At 36.6% G+C, this 24,888-nt stretch overlaps 5 protein-coding genes across 8 annotated transcripts; 2 read left to right on the plus strand and 3 right to left on the minus strand.

Moving 5' to 3' along the window:
- Window positions 1-11,124: 11,124 nt before the first annotated feature.
- Window positions 11,125-19,791, minus strand: LOC129239626 (protein prenyltransferase alpha subunit repeat-containing protein 1). Of its 3 annotated transcripts, none has more exons than XM_054875279.1 (4): window positions 19,638-19,791; window positions 18,684-19,092; window positions 12,435-12,805; window positions 11,125-11,934 (listed from the first exon to the last, which is right to left on the minus strand). In XM_054875279.1, exons 2-4 carry the CDS (start codon window positions 18,770-18,772, stop codon window positions 11,216-11,218), a joined length of 1,179 nt encoding a protein of 392 aa, XP_054731254.1. In that variant the 5' UTR covers window positions 18,773-19,092; window positions 19,638-19,791; the 3' UTR covers window positions 11,125-11,215. The 3 variants fall into 3 exon arrangements, with proteins under 3 accessions (XP_054731254.1, XP_054731255.1, XP_054731253.1); XM_054875280.1 differs by having other exon boundaries at window positions 19,695-19,790; XM_054875278.1 differs by having other exon boundaries at window positions 19,277-19,789.
- Window positions 19,792-19,801: 10 nt separating this feature from the next.
- LOC129239629 (iron-sulfur cluster assembly 1 homolog, mitochondrial) lies at window positions 19,802-21,124 on the plus strand. Of its 2 annotated transcripts, none has more exons than XM_054875284.1 (5): window positions 19,802-20,208; window positions 20,297-20,350; window positions 20,409-20,484; window positions 20,539-20,616; window positions 20,745-21,124. In XM_054875284.1, the coding sequence occupies exons 1-5, from the start codon at window positions 20,125-20,127 to the stop codon at window positions 20,846-20,848; spliced, it is 396 nt and encodes a 131-aa protein (XP_054731259.1). In that variant the 5' UTR covers window positions 19,802-20,124; the 3' UTR covers window positions 20,849-21,124. The 2 variants fall into 2 exon arrangements, with proteins under 2 accessions (XP_054731259.1, XP_054731260.1); XM_054875285.1 differs by having other exon boundaries at window positions 20,542-20,616.
- Window positions 21,125-21,155: 31 nt separating this feature from the next.
- LOC129239625 (actin-related protein 6) lies at window positions 21,156-22,566 on the minus strand. Its single transcript, XM_054875277.1, has one exon. The coding sequence runs from the start codon at window positions 22,393-22,395 to the stop codon at window positions 21,187-21,189; it is 1,209 nt and encodes a 402-aa protein (XP_054731252.1). The 5' UTR covers window positions 22,396-22,566; the 3' UTR covers window positions 21,156-21,186.
- A 56-nt stretch (window positions 22,567-22,622) lies between these two features.
- On the plus strand, window positions 22,623-23,508 carry LOC129239628 (NADH dehydrogenase [ubiquinone] iron-sulfur protein 4, mitochondrial). Its single transcript, XM_054875283.1, has 3 exons — window positions 22,623-22,775; window positions 22,840-23,163; window positions 23,219-23,508. Exons 1-3 carry the CDS (start codon window positions 22,726-22,728, stop codon window positions 23,397-23,399), a joined length of 555 nt encoding a protein of 184 aa, XP_054731258.1. The 5' UTR covers window positions 22,623-22,725; the 3' UTR covers window positions 23,400-23,508.
- LOC129239627 (pre-mRNA-splicing factor 38B) lies at window positions 23,494-24,855 on the minus strand. The gene is made up of 4 exons (XM_054875282.1): window positions 24,671-24,855; window positions 24,470-24,584; window positions 24,255-24,414; window positions 23,494-24,066 (listed from the first exon to the last, which is right to left on the minus strand). The coding sequence occupies exons 1-4, from the start codon at window positions 24,791-24,793 to the stop codon at window positions 23,523-23,525; spliced, it is 942 nt and encodes a 313-aa protein (XP_054731257.1). The 5' UTR covers window positions 24,794-24,855; the 3' UTR covers window positions 23,494-23,522.
- Window positions 24,856-24,888: the final 33 nt, after the last annotated feature.

The following is a 24,888-nucleotide window of genomic DNA, read 5'->3' on the forward strand; positions in this document are numbered from 1 at the left end:
AATAAAAGAAAATATTACTTATAACTGCACTACTGCGATAAATAAATGTAAAACTCGGAGTATATTGCTCAGCGATTCACCACCTACGGGGGGACCCTCCTGGCAATTTACTCACGAGGATAAAAGAAAATAAATAAAGTATTACTTGTTACTGCACCACAGCGATTTTTCGTCTGCACTCGGTGACATTAGAATTGCCACAGGAGGCCGTATGCCTACGCCTACTAGGACGCACTCCTGCGACTATAATGTCGATCGGTTACAGTCTTGTGTGCCCGCAATAGTAGTCATGCTACACCTTCCACATTGGAGATTGCAATGGGGCCAAGCTGGGTGAAGCAAGCTGTGCCTTAGTTGTCCGCAATCTGATTGCGGGTGACTAAAGAGGATAACATAGCCCTTCCGTGACCTAATAATAAAAAAAAAAAAAAAAAAAAAAAAAAAAAAAAAAAAAAAACATAAGACATTGCTTTCCTAAAAACAAAAAACAAAAAAACAAAAACATTGCTTTCCTAAAAAAACAAAAAACAAAGGGAAAACCAAAACGGAGGAAAGAACCGAAAGGATCCGAATGGAAAAAATCCTGTAAGGAAGCAAAGTCGATATTAAGCAAAAAACAAGTCCGTGCCGTGCCGTGCCGATAAAACAGAAAAAAATAAAAAAGAAAAACAAGGTAACACTCAAATTTATTCATTCTTTTTTCTATTGTACTGTGCCTTAAGGTTTAGGTAAAGAATTAAAAAATGGAGGACCTGAAGAAGTCAATTACTGAATTAAATGGGGCGGTTAACGCTATCCTCGATCAACTAATAGGACTATGAATAAGTTCGTGCGGTTTTTTTTCGAAATTTGAAACTTTATTGACGTAAAATGGTTACAAATTTAATATTCAAAGTATTGTCCATCGCTTGCTACTACTTTTTCCCATCTTTCTGGCAATTCACGGATTCCCTTTGTGAAAAATTCGGTCGGTTTTGCCGCAATCCACGAATCGATCCATTTTTTGACTTCATCGTAATTACGGAAGTGCTGGTCAGCCAGGCCATGTTGCATCGATCGGAAGAGATAGTAATCGGATGGCGCAAGGTCTGGACTATACGGCGGGTGGGGTAGGACATCCCATTTGAGCGTTTCTAAGTATGTTTTGACCACTTGTGCAACATGTGGCCGAGCATTGTCATGTTGCAAAATAACTTTGTCGTGTCTATCGGCGTATTGCGGCCGTTTTTCTCGCAGTGCTCGGCTCAAACGCATCAATTGTCGTCGGTAGACATCCCCCGTAATCGTTTCATTCGGTTTCAGTAGCTCATAATACACAACACCCAGCTGGTCCCACCAGATACACAGCATAACCTTCAGGCCATGAATATTCTGCGCCGACGTTGATGTTGAAGCATGGCCAGGGTATCCATACGTTGCCCGACGTTTTGGATTGTCGTAATGGACCCACTTTTCATCGCCAGTCACAATTCGATGCAAAAAACCCTTTCTTTTGTGCCGTTGAAGCAGTTGTTCGCATGCCATAAAACGGCGTTCAACGTCTCTTGGCTGCAATTCATACGGCACCCAATGGCCTACCTTTCGGATCATTCCCATGGCTTTTAAACGTTTGGAAATGGTTGATTGATCAACTCCCAAAGTTTTTGCAACCTCTTCTTGCGTTTGAGCCGGATCTTGATCGAGCAATTCCTCCAATTCGGTATCCATGAACTTTGGCGGCGCACCCTCGCGTTCTTCGTCTTCCAAGCCAAAATCACCACTTTTAAAGCGTGCAAACCACTTCTGGCACGTTCGCTCAGCTAGAGCATGCTCACCATAAACTTCCACCAAGATACGATGACTTTCGGCTGCTTTTTTCTTCATATTAAAATAATGAAGAAGAATTCCCCGCAAAAACACATTATTTGGCACGAAATTCGACATTTTCAAGTGTGGTAAAAATATTGTTGTTTACGCTTCAAATAAAAAACTTATACTGACGTTTGTGCCTTACGACAGTAGCTCTCCAATGAATGTTTGGAAATGTGGATCGATGGAATAATAATCAAGTTACGCCATCTGTTGTAAAACCGCACGAACTTATTCATAGTCCTATTAAAAAATTTCCATAATCGATTAGGAGCATTGGAGGGCTCAAATGGCGAATTGGGGCGGTCGATCTCGCTCATAGAGCAAAAACTGGCAGAGAAGATATTTGACTTTACCCAATTGAGTCCTGCCGAAGAAGTAAGGCCCACGGTTATTGCTAGGGCTCCGATGACGGAGGAAGAGCTTAGAGAAATAGGCAGACTCCCCGATTGTGTAAAGGAAATTCAAGTTTTTGAGGGGAACCCCTCACAATACATTTCCTGGCTCAACAATGTAGAGTCAATTCTTAGAGATTATGAGACAATTAAAGGAAAACCATTGTATAGGTCAATAGTGCAGCATATAAGGCAAAAAATTAGGGGTAGGGCCGATGCCGCCCTGGTGTCACACAATATTTTCAATAACGATTGGTTGGAGGTAAAAAGAGTGCTGTCACTTCATTACGCTGACAAGAGGGATATCCGAACCCTCGAACATCAATTAAACCAATTGACGCAAAAGGGTTCGAAACTTGACGAGTTTTATGCAACTGTTAACCATCAGTTGACACTCATAGTCAATAAAATTAAAACGGACGAGTACTCTGAGGAAACAGTAAATGTCCTAATAGGAACTTATAGGAATCGGGCGTTGGACGTATTTATTCGTGGCCTGAATCCTGAACTCTCGAAGATGCTAATTATACAAAAGCCGCGATCGTTGCCAGAGGCATACTCAGCCTGCCTCGATATACAAAATTTGACAATGAGGAATACCCTTATCCACGCTAACACCTTTAATAAGGTAGTGGTTCCAAGGAATACCATGTCCGCTTCAAATCAGCGACCCCCAATTCCACCCAGGACACGTTTTTATAACAATTGGGCAAACAAACCATTTGGCTCGGGTCATTTCCAGGTGAATAATAATAACATGCAATGGAGAGCTGGCGGAGTCAATAACTCAGAAAATCCGGTAGTTAAAATGGAAGTGGATGGCACGGTTCAGACACGACAGGCCAATTATATGAACCGCCCGAGGAAATGGAATGCCAAGGAAATGAGGGAACAAATCCTGGAAAATTATTACTTCCCAAAAATGGCGAGCTTACTACGAGCACACGTTACTAGGTGTCAAATCTGCTCATTAAATAAATACGACAGGCATCCACCAGTCCCACCGTTAAAAGAGACTCCAGTGCCGAAATTTCCTTGCGAAATAATTCACGTAGATATCTTTGAGTTACAGGGCGAGAAATTCCTTTCATGCATAGACAAATTCAGTAAATTCGCTAAGTTTTTCCATATCAAGGACCGTTCGGCTATCACTCTTCGTACCAAATTTGCGAAATTACTTCATTACTTCACAGCTCCAAGGATGGTGGTAACCGACAATGAAAGAGGATTCATGAGTCCGGTGGTGACCAATTATATCAAGGGGCTAGGTATAACCGTTTACCAGACGCCTATTCAGAGAAGTGAAGTAAACGGGCAAGTAGAAAAGCTGCACTCAACGATCCTCGAAATATACCGCTGTCTGCGACGGGAATTAAAAAATGTTAACCCAAAGGAATTGCTGTATATTGCAGTAGATCGGTATAACACCACAATTCATTCTGTCACTAAGCGAAAACCTAGTGACATATTCTTCAATCGGTCTGCTAGAATTAATTATCAGGGCTTTACTGACTTTAGGAAAAGGATTCACAGAGAGATACGAGCACAAATTAAGAAAAACCAAGAGCAGCGAAATCTCAGACTGAACAGAAACAGGAAACCACCCAAGAAATATGGAGTAGGGGATAAGGTGTACATAAGGGATAAACAGATAAAAGGGAAACAAAAACGCTTGTATAAAAAAGCAACCGTGAGTAAGGATAATAGAGTTACTATACAAACAAGCGAGGGGCGAAAGATTCACAAATGCCAATTAAAGACCAAAGGATAAGAATTTTTCATTCTTTTTACGGGGGGAGGCACAGTACAAAGAAAAACAGCTCTCTTCCAATCCATAAAATTGGTGGATATTCTTTGAATATCGGGGTTCGACTCCTCATGGGAATGATGAAATGAATAGAAAGCCTTTAAGAAAAAGAATGGCACTCTAAAAAAAAAAAAAAAAAAAAAAAAAAAAAAAAAAAAAAAAAATTTACAAATATTTTTTGCCACGTTGAAGTAAAAAATAAATGCAATACAAATAACTTTCTCAACCCATAAAATTGGTGCATATTTCTTGAATATCGGGGTTCGACTCCTCATGGGAATGATGAAATTTATAGACAGCATTTAAGAAAAAGAATGGCACTTTAAAGAAGAAAAAATTATAATTAAAAAAATTTTTTTTCTCTGGAATATTAAAATAAGAATTAATACACAAAATTTTAAAGTAAAACTAAAATTTAAAAGAAAAATAGAACATTTTAAAATTGCTTAGAAGTTTAAAACACTACAATAGTTTTAGAAGAAGTTATTAAGAATATCTTTAAACTTTAAATTTCATTGCAAGATAGGTTAATGTTAATTTGAAAGTAAAACTAAAATCTAAAAGAAAAATAGAACATATTAAAATTGCCTAGAAGTTTAATGCACTACAATAGTTTTAGAACAAATTATTATAAGAATATCTTTAAACTTGAAATTTCATTGCAAGATAGGTTAATGCTAATCCCCGCCTCAATCGGATTCAGCATTTTTCAATATGAATCCCCAATTGTTACGGTGGAGCACGGTAGCGGCTATGTCATCAGCGGCCATTTTAAATTAATCCACGCTATTGACCTAAAATACTTCGACACCGTGTTGGCAGAATTAACAAGTCTGTCCAAGAAGAGGATCGGAAAAGAAGCAACCAAATCACTCATCGACTTCCAATTAAACCAAACACGTCTGCGCCTCATTGAATTGACAGGTGAAAAAACTAGAAAAACACGATCCATCAATTGGATTGGATCCGCATGGAAATGGATTGCGGGATCCCCTGATGCCGCAGATTGGGATTATATCGTTAAAAACCAAAACGAATTGATGACGAATGACAATAACCAATACGTCATAAACAAAAAGTTATTTAATGCGACGCAAGAAGTAATCCAGATGGCAAACGACATGGTAGAATACACGAACGCCCTTGGCAGAAATATTAATGCAGAAGGTTGGGGCGCAATTATATTCAATAAGGTTCTACTTCTAAAGGAGCAAGTATCAGAAATCGTACGTGCAGCTCAGATGGCGAAATCCGGAATTGTTGATACAAACCTATTGGATAGAGAGGAAATAGAAAGAATACTTTTCGAAGAGAATGCCTTACCATATCAGAACCTGGTTGAAGCCGCAGAATACGCAAGCCCATCCTTTTACTCCAACGGCACCCTTCTTCTCTATGTACTTTCGGTGCCAAAAGTCAAACCTGAACAATACCGGCTTCTGTTAGCTAGACCTACAGCATTGGATGGCAGGCGCGTAGTTATTGAGTACAGAAAAGTCCTTATCAACCGAGATGAAACTTATGGCGTGACGACAAACTGTTTCTCCATTAACAATTCCACCATCTGTGACAGAAGTTCAATAGAAAAACTACCAGAGAATAGTTGTTTGCCAAGGTTGATCAAAGGAGGCAATGCCCGTTGCCAGTTCGAGCCCGATAAGGGCACTACTATAGAACTCCTCGAGGAAAATACAATATTCTTGACTAATTTTCAAGGAATAGTGTGGGGCAAAAACCAAACGGCAACGCTAAACGGCACCTTCCTCATTCGCATTAATAACGAGACGGTGCATGTGGGCAATCAAACATTTTCGAGCACGATTGCTAGAACTTCACAAGTACTACCATCTGTTTTGTCAAATGTCACAAATGATGGCTTAAAGGTTAGCTTATCCTACATTCATGGACTTAGTCTGGACAACATAAATCGACTTAAGAAGCTTTCCTGGAATTTTCACCTCTCTTGGGCAACGGACGGAATTGTCCTTATAATTTTAGCATCAGCCTGCTATATGATCTGGCGGAAAATCACCTCAGGAGTAGATATACCCAGAATTGTTAGTGTGGCTGAAATTCATCAATTTCCTGCTTCCTCCGCCACAACTGAAGCCCCCCGGCTACAACGCTGTCATCTGCGGGACGCAGATCTTTAAAGGGGGAGGAGTTAAGGCAGCTACCTGACTGCAATACGCTAGCAATGCGTATCAGATGACACATGCGCAGCAGCGTTAGTATATAACCGCCGCTGCACCGTGTGAACCGCTATGTCAGCAATATGTTAGATTAAGAATTAGCTTAGCTTAAGCATAAGAATAAATTGTCAAGACACTCTTAGTTCTGGACTGAAGAAAACCGCAACGTATTTTCACTTGCTACAAAAAAGGAGTAAGTATGGAAAAGGGGCCAAGTGGTTGGCCCCCAACTTTAATTTTTTGGTGCTCCCTGAAGGGAGCACCTTAACTTACATATTTGGAAATCTGTCGCATTACAGTACGCCTAAAAAGCTACTATATGCATGCATTCAAAGCGCAAATGCATATATATATGTGGGCATGGCCACACAAACACAATATATAAAGCAAAGCACTTTGCGTAGTAGCGGTAATGCAAAAAAAAGCGCAATATATTTTCTTTTTGCTTTTGGTGCCAAAATCTGTAAACAAAGATTGGCAGTTTGAGTAATTTAAATAAAATTTGAGAATTTAGAGACCAAATTATTGGAAAAAATCAAATCAGCTGTTCTGCTGTTGCTGCCTGTTCAGTGGGCCTTGATATAAGCAAATTATTCTTGGCAAAACCTTACTGGAAATTTAAAGACATAAAAGTCATTAGTAGCAAAAGAAAACTTATTAATAATAGAAATTTTTGGGATATCATCATAGGAAGATCTGTAAAATAAAAAGAAAATATTGATATATGTATGTACGTGAATACAATACAGACACATACATACATATACAAAATAAAATACTTTTTATTGTTTATCCAACTACATATTTTTTATATAATTCGTAAAACATTTTAATAATTTCAATAAAAAACAAAATGCTATCCATTTTTAATGAGAATTAATAAAACTGCGCTCTATTTTTCAAATTTCGGAAACTTCGGAAATTAGAGAAGCAAGGGTGTATCAAAAAAAATTAAGTTGTTGTCATGAAAAGTGGATCAAATAATTTCGCCTGCTTTTCTGATTTCTTCATGTTAGCACGAACGTTTTTCGGAATAGAGCCGCCATAACTTACGATCTGCCGCCACAATTAATTTTTGCTTGTGGATTTAAAGAACTCGAATATTTTAAGTCGTGCCATTGGGACGAAGGGGAAGTATTGAACTGTTACAACAACAACAAGAGGCCATCACATGGACCTTCTCATTCTAAAACCATTTCTACGCAAGTATCGATGCATGTCGAGTATCGCTATCGAGCATAAGCTTCCATCTTGGACGTATTTTCTTCTTTGCATGAAGAGGCTGTTGACATAATCGACTGCGCACATTTTGCTCTTAATCCAATCAATGCGATTTATGCCTTACTCTGGCAAGCAATCCCAACTCATAATTGAGGCTGGATAAGTTTAATCAGCTTTTTGAGTAGTTTGGAGTAAGATAGTCGTTGATTCAATAGTTTTTGAAGCGCAACTCTTCAAATATATACTCTGTCCCACTTAAAATGAGAATGAGAACAGTTACCGGAAAACATTGACCGCCATGTCCCGATTTACACAGAGAAACATTTTGTTTGTTGAAGACGGACAGACGGGGAAGAGAGAGGGGTTTTTGTTTGCCGTACTGTTGACACGCTTTGTGCTTCTTATTCGTATTGTCAAACTTAAGGGGTTATATACACTTTTAAGGCTGAAAAATCACGTTTTTTTCGAGAATTTTTTACAAAAAACGATTTTATTAAACAAACACAAGTTTTAATTATTCAAATAATGTTTACTTTAAAGTTAATTATAGCACGTAAAGTTAGTGAAAATATTGAAGTGCAGGGCTCCTGCAGATGATCTCCCAAGCGTCCTCCAAAAAGCGTTCGGCGGTGGTCAAAATATCTCCGGTTTGGATTATCTGAAATCGAAAAACCAATTAGATCCTTTTTGTGGATAGATAAAGCTAGGTATTGATCGAAGGAATAGTCAAAATTTTAATTTTTGATAAAATGGCAGCTATAGGGAAAAAAATCGAATTTTCTACAAAAAATTTCGCGAAAAATTGCCTAAAATAAATAGATAAAAGCATCAGAATTCTTATTTCATCTATTAATACCTTGAGAATATATTTGAGAAGGTTGTATTAAAATTTCAAGACGATCGGTTCAGCCGTTTTTGAAAAATTGTGTCCACCGACTTCGAAAACACGGTTTTGAGAAATCGCGTTTAAAGTTTGAAAAGCACATTACATAGGGTACAAATTCTCTGAAACGCCTTTTCAAATTTGCGTATAACTTCGAAAATATTCAGCGGAACGATACTAAATTTTCTGTGTGCATTCTTAAATGGGTTGGTGTCGAAATTCTGTATGTACAGAATTCTAAAAACAAAATTTTGCTTTTTAAAATTCTGCTTTTTTAAAATTCTGCTTTTTTAAAATTCTGCTTTCTAAAATTCTGCTTTCAAAATTCTGTATTACAAAATTGTGTATTACATAATTCTGTATTAAAATATAATGTTAACAATGTTAAAGAGGTAATGTAATTATTTAATTTATTATTATTAATATTTTTTATTATTATTCGAGATATTAAATAAAAAATAATAATAATAATTTTTTCTTCAGTTTCGATAGAATCCACAGTATTTTTGCGTAGAACTTTTTTCGCGTGGGTGGCCTTTGGCCGGCTTCAAAAAAATAACCCTCATCAGTCCAACTCCGGCTACGCAATCCACAGTATTTTTGCGTAGAACTCCTTTCCGTGTTAAAACCATTGAGGCCTTCCAGCCCTTTTTTTATTCAATGTCTCGAAAACTAAGCGAGATATCAAAAAATTTTACTCCTTCATTTCGTTTTCTTTTGTCGAGTTCTATAAGAATCCGCCATAAGATTGCGGTGCCACGGAAACAGCAGAATCGCCTCGTACATATGTACATACCTACATTAATTATAGTTGATAACTTTGACTCTCTTCTTGTATGACGAAAATCACAAAATTTGAATAAAGCAGAATTTTTCGCATTAAACATGCAGAATTTTGAAAAAGCAGAATTTTAGAAAGCAAACTTTTAAAAAGCAGAATTTAAAAAAAGCAGAATTTTTTTGCAATTCACAGAATTTTGTCATCCAGAATTTTGTAATACAGAATAATGACACGCTCCCTTCTTAAATATATCGCACCCTAAATACAAAAGGGTCACAACTCAAAATGTACTTCTGCTCAAATATGAACGAGACGTTATCAATAAAACGGTCTGCGGATGACATATGGCAAAAATAAATTTTTTGTTTTTTGGTAGGACTGTTATAAGCTTACATGGCAAATTTCAGCGTGATATGTCACATAGTTTGTTTTCTGTGCTACTGTAAACATGTCAAGCTCGAGTGTGGAAAATTTTGACTTGTGACCCTTTTGTATTTAGGGTGCGATATGTACATTACGAAAATAAAATAAAAACAAACTCGACTTTATGGTTACTGTATATAACTTAAAGAAGTAAACGTCAAAAGTAACGAATGTTGTCATAAACAATTTCGCCCGTGTGACCGCGCATAAACATGAAAAGAGAATTTCCAGATGTCTCTGTGTGTAAATCGGGACTATTGCACTATCATTCCAATGCCAACGACTAGCCTTGCTGCTATTCATTGTTCTATATGGATATAAGATGAAATTCAAAACTTTTAAGAAATAAATAAAAAAAATCAAATTTAAAATAAATAAATACTTTTTTCTTTATGTCAAAATTTTGTTTATTTTTTTAAATATATTAATCATTTAAAATTGGTTTTACAGCATTCGAATTCACACTAAAATTTTCTATTAAATGCTAACTACATTGTTGCTCTGCTTAAAATGTTTACATTATTTGTTTAATATTTACTTGATTACCGGAGTATTGAAACTATTTTTTTTAACAGGAAATTATATTTATTTCGCTTCAGTTCTGCCTTTTATGCTTAGAAAATAAGAATAGTTTAAAATAATATTACGTGGACTTATTTTTAATGTGGGGCGAAGGAGACAGCGTAAAAAATGACAAAAAGATAGTATAAAATATTTCTTCATTTGTTTTTTATGGCATTAGAGTTAATTTATAAATGCAAGTTTTAAGAGTAAATATGTACGTATGTATGTATGTATGTACAAATAACACTTTACAAGGAGTTTACTATTCAGACACGTTACAATAAAGGGTAAAGAAATGTTTAACATAAATATGTGAAAAATCTTCGACTTTTCGGTTTGATTGACAGTAGCAATGAAATGTTTTATTTATTTATTTATTTATTTAGTCAGTTAGCCTAGACTTGATAAAAATAATGAAATAATAGGCTAGGCGGGGAAATGCTCAACGGCTGCAAAGGAAAATATAAAATCAAAAAACAAAAAAGGAAAGCCCACAAAAGAGTGGACGTTTGAACCCAAATTTATTTATTTATTTTATTTTTTTTTTTTTATAGGATATATGTACGAGTATAATGCTTTTTTTTAATTTAACTTTTCCTCATTTATATGCATGTATGTTTTACTTAAAGTAGTTGTCTTTGAAAGCTCATTTAGCAAACATAAAACAATTTTGCATTTCCTATCTTATAATGGGTGCAATTTGCAGATACAATCCGCATTAGACTGTTGAACACTTTCTCTGCTGGAAATTTGATTTTAAATGGAAGCTTCGTTCAGAAGAATACAGTCATATTGCTGCAGTTCGGTGGCAACTTCTTTTATGCGATGCTTAGTATTAATATAAATATTTTATATTTTTTCTTCTTTTTCTCAATTTGTACTAAACGCATTGGTAATTTGAGGCGAAACTAAAAAAACAAACACAAAACGGGATCCCTCAATAAAAACCAGATTTGCTGGCCACTTTAGACTATTTTTTTATTTTTGGTTTTTTGTTTTCTAAGTCGGTATTTAAAATGGTTTCGCCTCCATAAAACTCAAAAATGTGTTAACTGCAACCGCAATATTAACTGCTGTTTGTGCCCATCACTCCGAACCGCCTCACGCATAGTTGAAGCCCAAAAATATTTTACACCATTTCCGATGGTTCTCACCCAGCATACTCTCCGACCGTTTTAGCGCCGCCAAAAATGTGTACGAGGCGTAATCGAATTTCTGCAGCGCTGCATTGAATTCCTGCAACTGCGCATATGTGCGTGGCGCCAGATAGAGACCGGGCAGTTCGCCTAGCAGCAAACGCACACAATTCTCAACAATGAAGCGCAACGAGGCGCGCCGATGATTTTCGAAGGATTCGCGTTCGTTATACATATTCTTTTGGTCGTCGCATAGGCGTATATCGTGCGCTGCTAAATTGCAGCAATAGAGGAATGAGCTAAGACGCGGCTCTCCAATGGCTGCCTTATCAACACCGGGCAACATTATTTCCAGTACGTCTGTGGTGCTCAGTATTTCCAAATCATCAGCCATATAGTAACTGATCAGATCCTTTAGATTATGCAAATGTTCCATCTCATCCGTTTCATAGTAACACAATTCATAGGCGTGTTGTATTAACGTCTGGCGGTAATGGTAGCTGCTGTAGTCGCTGATATGTTTACGCATAAACTTTTCGGTCATCATCAATTCGGAACATATTAGATCGCGATCATTTTGCAATACCCACATGCGATGTGTCCACGCGTGGTAGTTATTTGCGCTTCGATCGGCGCAACGTTCGCAAATGCCGAACTCGCTTGGCCAATCGATGGCGTCGTGACCTGAAATTTATAATGAACGAAATTTAAACAAATAACATGGAACAATAATAGCCGCTTGGGAACTATCAGTTATATCTAGCAGCAATCGCAGCAAAATTCAAGACTATTATTGTTGTTGTTGGAAAATATTTATTGTATATGAGCATATGAGCGAAAAAAACCAACTCTCTCCGACTTTTCTCCACCTTCCTCCGACTTTTCCCACAGCTTTTTCTTCTTCTTTGCGCGCGCAAACGCAACTCGAAGAAAATTAGGAACAAAAACAATGTTCTCGAGCCCTTAACAGTCAGCACTTGGCACCCTGGTAGGCGTTATTCGGTTTCGAAGCGTCAAACTGTCCGAGTCAGAATGCGAAAGTGCTATTACCTAATGAAAATCATTCTGCTACAACAACAACAATAACAATTCAAATTCAAAATTAAATAATAGTTCCCTCAGTTGCACTTAACTACAATTCTAAAACTATTTTAAAAGAAATTTCAATTCCATTAAATACCCACTCTGAAACGAGTACAGCCAGCGTCGGTATGAGAAACCCTCGCTCGATTTCGGTTTCTTCGACAATATCAAAGCGGAAAATTTGAATTCGCAATTTATTTCCAAGTGATTCGTCTGCACCATTTGGCGGCGTATGTGCCAGAATGTGGTCACATCCGGATTAATAAGCAGAGCAACATTCAGATATTTCAACAGCACATCGCTGTGCTGCAGATAGCGCTGCTGATGCTGGCGCCGGTAGCCGATTATCGTTTTGTGCGCATGGTGATAAACATGCTTCATGCACCACGACTCCAAACCAAGATGATGTTCAGCATGAATGACTGGAGATTTGTTGCGGTTCAAAGAGGTCGGTATTATTTCGAATGTGGAGCTGAAACAACAAAAATAGATCTTAAATATTTATGTTTGTTAAAGTATGTAGATTTAAAGTGACAGTTAACGAGTACAAAACACTTGATTGATATGTGTAAGAACGTACGTATGTGTGCATGCCAGTGAGTTTTTATATAAAGGGTAGTCCAAATACAAGAACGGCTGAAGACTGTTTTTATTTTGTGTCCTCAAAGATCCATAATGTATGGGCAATCCAGATGTGAAACGAGTTCTAGAGAGTCATGCGACAGTAAAAGAGCTAAAAACCGTTAGTAAAGTATTGTAAATTTGGTGGGCTGCAAGCGTTTTACCGAAGCCAGTCGAACCAGCCAAATTAATGAAATTCTGGAACTTAAGAGTGCTCTGCCTAATCCATAAGAAGCCTATTGAGCGAGCCTATTGACTCAAGCCCACCATCAACCAACTAATTGAATCTCATCAGTGTGACCTCAGGCCTAGAAACTCAACAATTGATCAGATATTTACAATACCCATAAAAGGAGCATCGACACACGTCAACTCTTCGTCGATTTTAAAGCCGCTTTCGACAGCACAAAAAGGAGTTGCACATCTGCTGCCTTGTCGGAATTCGGTATTTCCGCAAAACCAATACGGCTGTGAAAAATGACGTTGATCAATACCAGCAGCTCCGTCAAAATTTAGAAGGATCTATCCAGCAACTTGAAACCACACGAGGTTTCAGACAAGGTGGCTCCATGTATTTAATCTAATGCTGCGAAAGATTGTTCGAGCCGCTTAACTTAATACCTCAGGCATCACATATTATAAGAGCATACAATTGGTGGCCTTAAATCGGGCTTAACAACCGCACCATTAGCTGTGCCTTTTTAAACCGGATAAAGAAGCGAAGCGAATGGTTCTGGAGATGAGCATAGACAAGACGAAATAACTCCTGTAATCAAACAACCCGTTGGCGTACTCGCATATCGGCTCGTACGTCACTGTTGACAGTTATAAGTTTAAAGTATTAAAAAACTTCGTTTATTTGGGACCCAGCATTAACACCGATAATACGGTCAGCCTTAAAGTCCAATGGAGAGTTTCTCTTGCCAACATGTCCTCGAGAGAGGATTTTTAACCCTTTGCACGTGGGCGATGGTGAATATCGCAGAGGGTGAGATAATGAACTTCACTTATGAGCTTCACGACGACATATACATAGTGCAGTGAATAAAAATTCAGCAGTTTCGCTGGCTAGGTCATCTCGTCCGAATGGATACAAACACACCAACTCTGAAAGATTTCCATGCGGTACTTGATGGAGGCAATAGGGGAAAAGGAAATCCTCTTTAGTGTTGGATAGATCAGATGGAAAAGGACTTGTGTTTGGGTGCATCCAACTGGCTCCGATTGGCTTAATCCTTAAAGAGTTACGTTATTTTAGTTACATATTTCAGAGGTAATCTTCGTCGTATCTACGTCATAGGTGGGAACTTTGCAGTAGCAGTAAAAATGCAGTAAATATAATATTTTACTGATATTGCAATTTAATTTTCATTACCAGTAAACTTTTACTGATTACTGAAAAAAATTGCAGTAAAAATATTTTTTTACTGATTACGGAAAAAAATTGCAGTAAAAATATTTTTTTACTGATTACTGAAAAAAATTGCAGTAAACATACTGTTAATATAATTTGATTTGCTATTAGCTATTAGCCTTTCTTAACACAAGCATTTCAAAATTTGCATCGCTGAGTTTTTACCTTCTGGACCGATTTACAATTCCAGCGAATGAAAACAACCGTTCTTCAGGTGCAGATGACGGTAATGGGGTATTATATTTAAAAAATACGTTTAAGAGCGTTTCTTGAAGATAATTTTCCGAGCCAGTGGAACCACATTGTATGCTAATATCTATTTAAGCAAATATATGCATAAAACACATATTTAATCGAAAACCAAGTGTAAAACCAAAAAAAAGAAAGAATTATTGAGTACATAAATGATTGAATTTCGTGATGAGAGTGTATTACATTTTGACTTCCCATAAACAGTAAATATTATACTGATAATGCAAATCAAATTATATTATCAGTAATTTTACTGCAATTTTTGCTGTAATCAGTAAAAAAATATTTTTACTGCAATTTTTTTCAGTAATCAGTAAAAAAATATTTTTACTGCAATTTTTTTCAGTAATTAGTAAAAAAATATTTTTACTGCAAATTTTTTTCAATAATCAGTAAAAAAATATTTTTACTGCAATTTTTTTCAGTAATCAGTAAAAAAGTATTTTTACTGCAATTTTTTTCAGTAATCAGTAAAAGTTTACTGGTAATGCAAATTAAACTTCATTATCAGTAAAATTTTACTGATTACTGCTATTTGTAATGTAGTAAATTTATAATGCAGTGTGCCCACCTATAATCTACGTAGTCCCTTGGATCTTGGATTTTTTGTGTGAAAAATTTAGCATAAAAGTTTGCCACACTACTTTAAATAATAATAAACTTTAAAAAGAAAGAAAGGAGGACGAAACATGAAAAGCAAATGGAGATAAAAATTATCGAAGATTAGCCGTTAAGCGGCTATCGCGCCAATTAAGAAAAGGTTCCATAAACAATGAGCATTTTCGGTTTTCTAATATTATATTATTACCAATTTTTCAACACGTGGTTGGACCACACTTTATATGTATGTGTATGGTATGAATATGAGGCCATAGTTAATAGAGCAACACTTGTTGCCTCGGTAATGATAAAAAACAAACACAAATGAATACGGTAAATAGTTGCAACAATATGGACAATAGCTTTTATAGATTCATAAATTATATGTATTTATGTATGTACATACATACATATCTGCCCGCTATTGTACTTTCAAACATACATACATATGTATTAGATGAAAATGAATTGTTATGAACACAGCAACGGAGCTCCAGCTCAATTGGATGACAAGGTCAAATATTTGTGTACGTCGTCGTTGCTTATTCGAATAAATTGTCATGATAACCGCCAACCACAAGAATATATCAACATATGCATGTACATATGTATGTATGCATGCATGTTTTGTAAGTACGTGCGGGAGCATTATGGGGACTGACGGCTGTGTGATATGTAATTGCCGGCTGAATTCACCACAGTGCGGGATGAGGAAACTTAGAGCAGGGTCGCTTGTGCACAATCAAATCAATTGAATCATAAAGCTAATACGAGTGTCAATGAAGCGGGAAAAATAAAAACGAAGCCTTTTGAAAATTATTAACAGCTACTACAAAAGTATGTGTGGATTTTTGTATGTACCCAGGTTTAGCAGCTCTGGTTAAACGTTTTTATTGGGTCAATAAAAGGGTTTGTTATTGAGACAATTATTGGAAATATTTCTACACACGAGGGTGTAGCTATTAAATAACGAAATTGGCACGACTACATACGACGTACGCATGCTCTAAGTGTCAGCGACCGGCAGATGCTTCGCGTGAATCATCTCTCTTTCGCAGGCAGTACCGGAACGATCCGAATATATGTATATCCGGCCAAGGGCAGCCACTTCAGAAGCATTCCCCAAAAATTCATGGGAAATGTGTTATGCCGTTACAAAAGCAGTAGCCTTCGTTTGCAATTTTTCTTCTTTTTTTTCTTGTTTCACCGGAAAAAAGTTAATTAGTGTCAAAACGTTGCATGAAATTCCAAACACAATGACATTCTATTTCACTGATATTGACATGCCATTGTATATTACTAAAATTTAGGGGAAAGATTGATAACATCTTACGAATCATATATTTTTACTTAAGATCTCGAAACGAAGCGTCAATCCAAGCACTAGGACCCAAAAAAGCGTGAATGAACTAATCGAAATTCAAAGCATAATTGTTTTTTTTTTTTTGTTATTCATATGATTGTGCATCTCCACTGGTTTCCCCAAAGCCAACTATTAGTTAACTTATAGCTTCACATTCTTGCTGAGCTCCGTGAAAGTATAAGGAAGGACGAGACAACGTGCCGGCTGCACTCCGCATGGTCTGCGTCGAACCTTACATCCTGCGACTTCTATTCGTCTTCTAAGATGAACTCTGCGTTAAAAGGGAAGGGATTTCAACCCACTGAAACTATGTAAGAGAAAGCTGAAGAAGTAGACTTCCAGCATTGTTTTGAAAAATGAAAGGTACGTTTAGAACTTTACAGGGATAGAGATGGAGTGTACATATATTTAAAGTAAGAAGTAACTACTTATGCATATGAATTCAAAGTACAACTTTTTACAGGGTAAGTCTCGTTACTTAATAGCTACACCTCGTACGCCGAAAACATATGTATATGCAGAATGAATTTTTAGTGATTTCACGTTTCATATATTTTGTTTGCATGTATTTGTTTGAGTAAAAAATAGTGTGGAATAACAAATATTTGTGCTCTTCTCTATTCAACAGTCTATAAATACCGGGCATTTTGAAAATTTATTAAATATTTATTTAAATACCGCGACTGAAATGATTTTTCTTAATTAACAGAAAGGTGTATAAAAATTCCGTTATACGCAAATTTATTTAATAATTCCTCTACATGTTATGTTTCCGGAAAATATTTAAATAGAAGTGTATTAATACATACATACATCCATACATACATAAACGTAAATTAGATTCCGCAATTTGCATGGAGACTTTTCAAGTTTTTTCGCTTTTTCATTCCTAAACATTTATTGGTTGCCTAGCCTCAGCATAAAATTGGAGGGAGTCGTAATCTGAAATTCAAAATGCACTTTGTTTTACGAAATATTGTTTTTTTTTAATGTTAATTTAACCGAAAAAACTGTAATCATTTTTTTATAAAAGAGTCCACAAAATATATGTATACATAATATTGATAATTAATTTTATTCAACACATAGCGCAATCAAATTTTTAACTCCAATTTTATGGTCTGAGTTTTAAAAGGAAGTGTTCGAAAAAATTACCAGGAATTAAAAATTCAATGCTGCCGAAAATTTGGTCACCCTTAATGCATGTATGTGTGAATGTATGTGCATGCGGACTTATATTCATGCATTTGTGTGCTGATCAAAACTTTCAGAATTGAGTGGCTTCCATAATATAATACAATATTTAGTGAATAGCTCGTGTCTCAAAATAAGCGCTTTGCCGCCACATAGGTTTCACAAAATAAAACTGTGCAACCATAAAAAATATTATAAAGATGATACATGTTAGAAAATATACAGTTTCGGGTTAGAGTTGGGTAGGGAGAATGAACTAGCGAAGAGGTATGTGGTGTTATACGATACATTCCTGCTTACTCTAATTGCAATAGAGCCTCCGGATCGAAATTTGGTTAGAATAGATTTTACGCCCACAGAAGAATATGTATGTAAGTATATACGTAGAGGTTGAGATCAATCAAAATGCTGACGTGAGCACAGCCCAAAACTTCACGGATTTCAATGCTATTTTTATAAAGTATTTCGCAAAGATTCAAAGAATACATGATGGTGTATTTTTAATGGTTTCAGACAAAAAATTGTGATTAAAACATTTAATCTGAAGTAGTTTATTTTGTTTGCTGAATCGCTTATCAATCTACTCTCAATTTAGTTCAACTTGAGTAAGTATTTTGTTTACTGTTCAGAGTTATATCGCCTGGAAGTAACAGCGTAACGCACATACGCATAATAAATTATGGAAGAGTAATAAATTAAACAGCTAATAATCATGCTTGGCGCAACCAGGCCAAAACACGTCGCAACTATTGCACGTGTATACATATGTACTTAAATATTATTTGCGGCTACCAATTTCTATGATGAGATGTACAGAATTAAATAATGGAAATTTGCATATATATGCATGGTTTTTTATACAATGAAGGATGCTTTGCGGGATGTATTTTTCATCTGTTTACTTACAGGTCTGGATCCTTAAGGAATACCGCATGTATGTCGTTAATGATTTTCTCGCAGAGTACCTCTTTTTCATTATCTGTGTTCAAATCCATTATGGGTGATTATTAAAATTATTATAAGTAGCAGCTGGTTTCAAAAATTGTTTATTTTTTTACCAAAATTTTTATTTAGTTTTATTTGGTTTTTTACACAGTAGAAACAATGTCAGAAACTTTTCTTGTTTTTGCTATACGTATAAATCAGTCAAGACTGTTATCAGCAGTGCTGTAACTTTTTGCATACATCAATCGCATTAATTTTTTTTTTAGTCCTGATATCCACTACTTCATTTTCAAATCCATTTGCACCACTTTCATTTTATGCTGCCTTCTCGTATTTAGTTTAGCCTCATACTAGTAATCGTTGTCTTTTGCTAGATTTTCGTTTATTTATAAATTTTATAAAAGTGTTAAAGGCATAAAAAATTATAGAGCATGCAAACCGTCGCGTTGAAGCAAAAAAAAAAACTGCTGAGCACAGCGCCAACCACCGATCAACCGATCCGTCGACAACAACAGCACAATATGTTTTCAGAAGTGTAATAAATTTGTATTTACCAAAAAGAAAATAAGCCAACAACAATAACAACACATACACGCGTTCTTGTTCGTTATTGCTGTGTATTCATACATCTGTCTGTGCTTGTTAGACCACAAAGTTGTAGTGTGAGTGTCTGCACACGTTGTGTACGAGTGCGCCCCAATGCCACCTCTACTTCTCCAAAGCGCAAACGATTGCGACCACGACAATTTATTCGAGATACGTGAATACGAGATGCCTTGAGAAGATCCACCAAAATCAACACACACAAACCGATACTCCTATTTAAGCACGCGGCCGGACGATCATAGTCAATATGGGGCCCGTAATGTTATAATTCCAGTGCACCACAATCACACAAAATAACAAAAAAGCAACCTTCAATTGACGAAAACAATTTTTAGAACACTATTTCCCCACTATTTGCTAATTTACATTTAATGTTACTATTTCACGAGTCCGCGGGCAATTGCGCCCCATTAGAAATATAAATCCAAACAAGATTTATCAAAACCAAAGTAAACGCAGAGTAGTATTCAACTACAAATTGTACAATGAGATTGTGGAGCTTACGCCTTGTCGAACGCCTTGTTTTGTCATAATACACATGTTTGTGTTTTGGGGCGCCATGCGGCGTTGCCAATTATCCGCTGTCATAAGTCACTAATAATGCAGTTGGCAATGCCTTCGTAAAACAGCTGATTGCTAATCGTTGTCATATGGTCGATTATGAAACAAAAACACATATAAACGAAGTGGTGATAAAAGAAAAATTAAGAAAATTTGCTGTTATGAATAAAATCGCAATACGCGCGTACATCAAAGAAGCACATAATTTAAGTTAAAATTTCAACGCGTACTAAAAATGTCAACAAAAGTAGTGGCTACAGCAACGGTGCGTGCACTGAAAGGACGCAAATTGTTGCCAACACGCGCCGCCCTTACACTTGTAAGCTTGTGAAATTTTGTAATGAAATTATCCTATATATCACTAATCCAAAACCGAAACATATTTTTATTAAAAACCCTATTTTTAGACGACTGCGGCAGTAGAACGCATTAGAGAATTGTTGAAAGCTAAGCCAGAATTTGTAAGTGGAGTTTTCTTTTAAGATTATTGATTAACAAAATCTCTTTTCTAATCAATAGACAGGTTTGAAGGTGGGCGTAAGGCAGCGGGGTTGTAACGGACTTTCTTATACGTTGGATTATGCCAAAGAAAAAGGTAAGTTTGTTAATAGTGTAATCTTAGATAAAAAAAAAATCTGTTTTTGTTTAGCAGATAAATTTGATGAAGAGGTGGTGCAAGACGGTGTCAAAGTTTTTATAGATAAGAAGGCGCAATTGTCATTACTTGGTAAGCATTTGTGCGACTTACCGCAGCTATAATTATATAATGACCTACTGACAATGTTGTTTATATTTTCTTATCTTCTACGCTGCACTTTTCTCGGTTTGGGTTCAACAAACTTTGTTCAATATTAGGCACCGAAATGGATTTCGTGGAGTCCAAACTATCCAGCGAATTCGTTTTCAATAATCCAAATATAAAAGGTACCTGTGGATGCGGCGAATCATTTAGCTTCTAAATGTATAGATGTGGCAAACAGAATGGCGTTAATAGAAAATAGGAAAGGAATTTAGATTTTATTAGCATAAGATTACGTAGAAAACCAAAAACTTTAACTATAATCTATTTTCTACGTGCACTTATTCACTATTCTGCTATAAATTAGTTTACAAATTTCGTTTAAGTGCTAGTTTCGATATCATGTCTCGTTCATATAATTTAAAACACGGTAAAGATATTTAAAGATGTTAGTTGAATAATTCATTGAAAATAAAGCGCAGCTTTGAACGCTTCAGAGATGTTTTTTGTGTAAAAAAATGCATATGTATATGTTTCACAAATATAATATTTATCAAATTATTTTGCATTACAAGCAGAATAACCACTCTCCTCATAGTCTTCTCTAGTTAGCAGCATGTCTTTAAAACCATCATTACTCGCCAGCTCCTTCCCGCCGTACCAGCCATACGAGATGGGATCTTCGGGGAAAATCAAAGATACTTCTAAATCATCTGGCGCCAATGCTCGTATTTCCGCTTTTAAACGTGGTATAAAGCCAGGGAAAAGAGAACTTCCCCCAATTATAAGTATATTACGAAGCAATTCGCTATGTGCATATACAGGACAATCCTTGAGACAATCGATTACTGCTTCCGGGATACCTACTTGCTGAACTCCTACATCGCTGGGATTAAAAAGCAGTTCAGGTACAGTGAAGCGTTCGTTGCAAAGTCTTACGGATTGCTGATCTCCTTCTTCTTCCTCCTCTCTTTGATTCTCTTTACCTTTATGCATTTTGTTGCGTATGAAACCACGTTTCACTGTTGTGAAATCGGGCAATACATATTCAACCACCGTTTCAGAGCGTTTTTTGGTGGCAGAGTGTACCCTCATGTCATCTTTAAAGTCTTGCGAAACAAAGCAAACGTCTTCTTTAATCTGATTCACAACATACGACTCATCCATCATATTTAGGTGACGATATGAAATAAGCTCCTTTAAATGATTCGTCAGTACTTTTCCGCCAACTTCAATGCGGCGTATACCGCGTTCTACACGGCGTCCACGCACGAACGGTACGACATGTGTGAAACTGTAGCCAACGTCTATGACAACACAATTAAGTGCCTGCAATGGGCTTTCCTCACTTTCGGCGGCGTAATTATAGGCTGCTAACTCAGCAGTTGTACACTTATGTACGCCGGAGCAATGATACTCCTCAAAAAGAATCTCCACCATTGCCTCTTGAATGCTGGCGAAGTTTAGTTGAGGTTCAGTTATCACTATAGGTCTATCTTCTAGAGATATACCAGTACCTTCGTTACTAAATATATGATCCCAGACAGTCTTTTGTATATCCCAATTAAGGAGGTATCCTTTTTGGAAACAGAGTATAAAGAAGAGTCCCGAAGCGTCACGGCATTCGTCAATTTGACTCCCAATGAAAGCTCGCCGCCGTTCAGCCTTTGCCTTCATGATACAGTTCGGCACAACTGTTGGGTCATCTTGAGTAGACAATCCAACCTTTGCTGTATATGCACCATTATCTAGCACAACTGCATCCATTTCCTTGTGCAGCGTGAATCTTTTGGTTTTCTCAATGGGAGAATAATTTATTTCTACACTTATAAACAATGTACATATATTAGATTTACAAAAAACGAATAGACGCGTAAACAAATACGAGTTTGACAGTTATGTCAGAGAAAGTCTAACAACCCTGGATTTGGAACGTTGTCAACTGTGCAGCTTTCCAGTGGCAAATAAACAACAACATATGTACTTGGTTTGTGACATTAACCATTGACGTTAGTTTCAGTGGTTGTCAATTTTTCGCTGAGGCAAACGAAAATTTTATGTAATAATTGAAGAATTTATTTAATTTTCACAATAAATATGTCCTTAGTGCGTCAAATTTTTGGAAAAACATCGCATGGAGTACAATGGTAAGTATGCATTTAAGCATTTGAAATTTTAAAGCAACTTGAAGGAGGGGTTTGCTATTTTCAGGGCGAAGACTGTCACCAACTGCGGTCGCAATATGTCGTCCGTAGGCTCACGCGATGCTCCTCAAATTGATGTAGTAGCGACTATTGCGCGTCCGGAAGAGCTAGAACGGAAAAAGAAACTCAGCGGAGCCATCACCGTGCCCACAAAAGTCGACCTTAGCCCTATTAGTGGAGTGCCAGAAGAGCATGTGAAGACACGACGTGTACGTATACACATACCACCCAAAAATGCCATGCAAAGTGGCAGTGATAATGTAAATCACTGGCAGATTGAGTTTGACAATCGTGAACGCTGGGAAAATCCCTTGATGGGTTGGACATCAACGTAAGCAACGTAGTCAATTGTTTATAAATCATCATCATAATGTTCAATTTTACAGCGGAGATCCTCTATCCAATCTACAAGTGGATTTCGGTTCGAAAGAAGAAGCCATTGAACATTGTGAACGTAATGGATGGCGTTGGTTTATTGATACTGATGACGAACCAAAACCAGGACGCGTCAAGAATTATGGTTTGAACTTCCATTGGAATAGGCGTACACGTGTATCAACCAAGTAGAGAATCGTTCGATAAATACTGCCGAAGTGTTGTGCTGAAATACGCAAAGATTGTGTATTGTTATGATAATTAACACGTAAAGAAATAAAACAAATTCGTGAGTCAGAAAGGCAGATGCAGCCTTTATTCATGGCTTCTATGTTTGGCACTTTTTCGGTGAGAGTTGTGCTTTCTACTGCGGCTGCGTCTTCGACTTTGACTTCTACTCCGACGCTTGTGGCTCTTTTTCTTGGGGCTTCTGGTACGGCTTCTACTGCGATATTTATGCTTTTTTCCTTTTTGTATACTGCTTGAATCGCGAATATGTTCCTTGTATTTCTTACAAGGGCTTCGATTTTTATGTCTACTTTTTTTAGATCTCTTGTCATCAAGGCTACTACTTCTACTCCTGCGGTGTTTATGATGCTTTAGGTGATCGCGAGATTGTCGTATCCTAGATTTTATGTGTTCTTCGTCAGATCGATGTCTATGTGTTGGTTCTAGTCTCTGCTCTTTCACTTCTTTTGCATTAAGATATTGTTGCAATGCCTGCATCTGTAGATCTACAACGGCACGAACCTCTTCAATGCGTGTTGGCTTGCTTTGTCGATATCGCCGACGTTTTTTTGTGTCGCGCTTTTTTTGTGCTACGATTTCGGCAAATGTTAGCGTGCCTTCACCAACGTCCCTAAATAAAATAAAATAATTCACATAAATTCACAGCTTTAAACTAGCTCAAAATTTGTTTAAGTTGTAAGGCACAACTTTCTAAGTGCAAACCGATTCTTGGCCTGCATTTTTTATAAAAGTCTAGGGAGGAATATTAAATACTTTTTGCTCTTCCACATTTATCTGGTGTAAAGTGTAACTACTTACGGCACAGTTATTTCCGCCCCCGTATATTTTTCTGTATTCATTACAACATGCTCGTATAATGCTAGTTTCTGCTGCCGCGTAAACTTCAATTGCAAGTCCGAGAATTTTCTTGGAACTTCTGCGTCCGCATCCTTTACGATTTTTCTCAATTCCTCTACATCTAATGAGTACAATGATAAATAAATCTGTAACAGTGGTTGATGAATATCATATACCGGTAATTATAGAATTGCCAAGGGGATAACTTGAAGGAAACTCTGGCTCAGAATCATAGGGCTGTTGCACATCTGGTTTTGTTGCATTCACCTCACCTGGGGTTAGCACAAAATCCTATACAAATTTGAGTATTTGATTTATTTATTATTATTTTATTATTAAGTCAAGTATTTGTGATATTTATGTCTAAACCAACTAACCTTTTCGACATTCCATTCTAAACGTTCCAAAATTGCTCTTAATCGAACTTTACTCTCTTCTATAAATGTTCGCAACCTGGTATTGTTTGCCGCATTATTTATCTCCTCAGATTGATCATTCATACTAAATTAACTTAAATAGCGTTTCCAAGTTCTGCACCTTAATCACCTTAACTGTAAACATTCTACTATAAATTCGACAATGTAATGTTTTGTGT

The sequence above is a fragment of the Anastrepha obliqua genome, chromosome 2, assembly GCF_027943255.1.
Source record: "Anastrepha obliqua isolate idAnaObli1 chromosome 2, idAnaObli1_1.0, whole genome shotgun sequence".
NCBI classification, from domain to species: domain Eukaryota; kingdom Metazoa; phylum Arthropoda; class Insecta; order Diptera; family Tephritidae; genus Anastrepha; species Anastrepha obliqua.

Bases quoted from the DNA above. Each gene is read 5' to 3' on its own strand.
- LOC129239626 (XM_054875279.1), bottom strand. From the start codon at position 18,772: ATGGATTTGAACACAGATAATGAAAAAGAGGTACTCTGCGAGAAAATC. The intron at 12,806-18,683 runs GTAAGTAAACAG...TTGTTGTTTCAG, and splicing joins TTCCTTAAGGATCCAGACCT to CTCCACATTCGAAATAATAC. The intron at 11,935-12,434 runs GTGGGTATTTAA...TATAAATTTCAG, and splicing joins CTGGCTGTACTCGTTTCAGA to GTCACGACGCCATCGATTGG.
- LOC129239629 (XM_054875284.1), top strand. From the start codon at position 20,125: ATGTCAACAAAAGTAGTGGCTACAGCAACGGTGCGTGCACTGAAAGGA. The intron at 20,351-20,408 runs GTAAGTGGAGTT...TCTAATCAATAG, and splicing joins TGAAAGCTAAGCCAGAATTT to ACAGGTTTGAAGGTGGGCGT. The intron at 20,617-20,744 runs GTAAGCATTTGT...GTTCAATATTAG, and splicing joins GGCGCAATTGTCATTACTTG to GCACCGAAATGGATTTCGTG.
- LOC129239625 (XM_054875277.1), bottom strand. From the start codon at position 22,395: ATGGATGCAGTTGTGCTAGATAATGGTGCATATACAGCAAAGGTTGGA.
- LOC129239628 (XM_054875283.1), top strand. From the start codon at position 22,726: ATGTCCTTAGTGCGTCAAATTTTTGGAAAAACATCGCATGGAGTACAA. The intron at 22,776-22,839 runs GTAAGTATGCAT...TGCTATTTTCAG, and splicing joins ACATCGCATGGAGTACAATG to GGCGAAGACTGTCACCAACT. The intron at 23,164-23,218 runs GTAAGCAACGTA...TCAATTTTACAG, and splicing joins TTGATGGGTTGGACATCAAC to CGGAGATCCTCTATCCAATC.
- LOC129239627 (XM_054875282.1), bottom strand. From the start codon at position 24,793: ATGAATGATCAATCTGAGGAGATAAATAATGCGGCAAACAATACCAGG. The intron at 24,585-24,670 runs GTTAGTTGGTTT...AAATTTGTATAG, and splicing joins TAGAATGGAATGTCGAAAAG to GATTTTGTGCTAACCCCAGG. The intron at 24,067-24,254 runs GTAAGTAGTTAC...TATTTTATTTAG, and splicing joins GGGGCGGAAATAACTGTGCC to GGACGTTGGTGAAGGCACGC.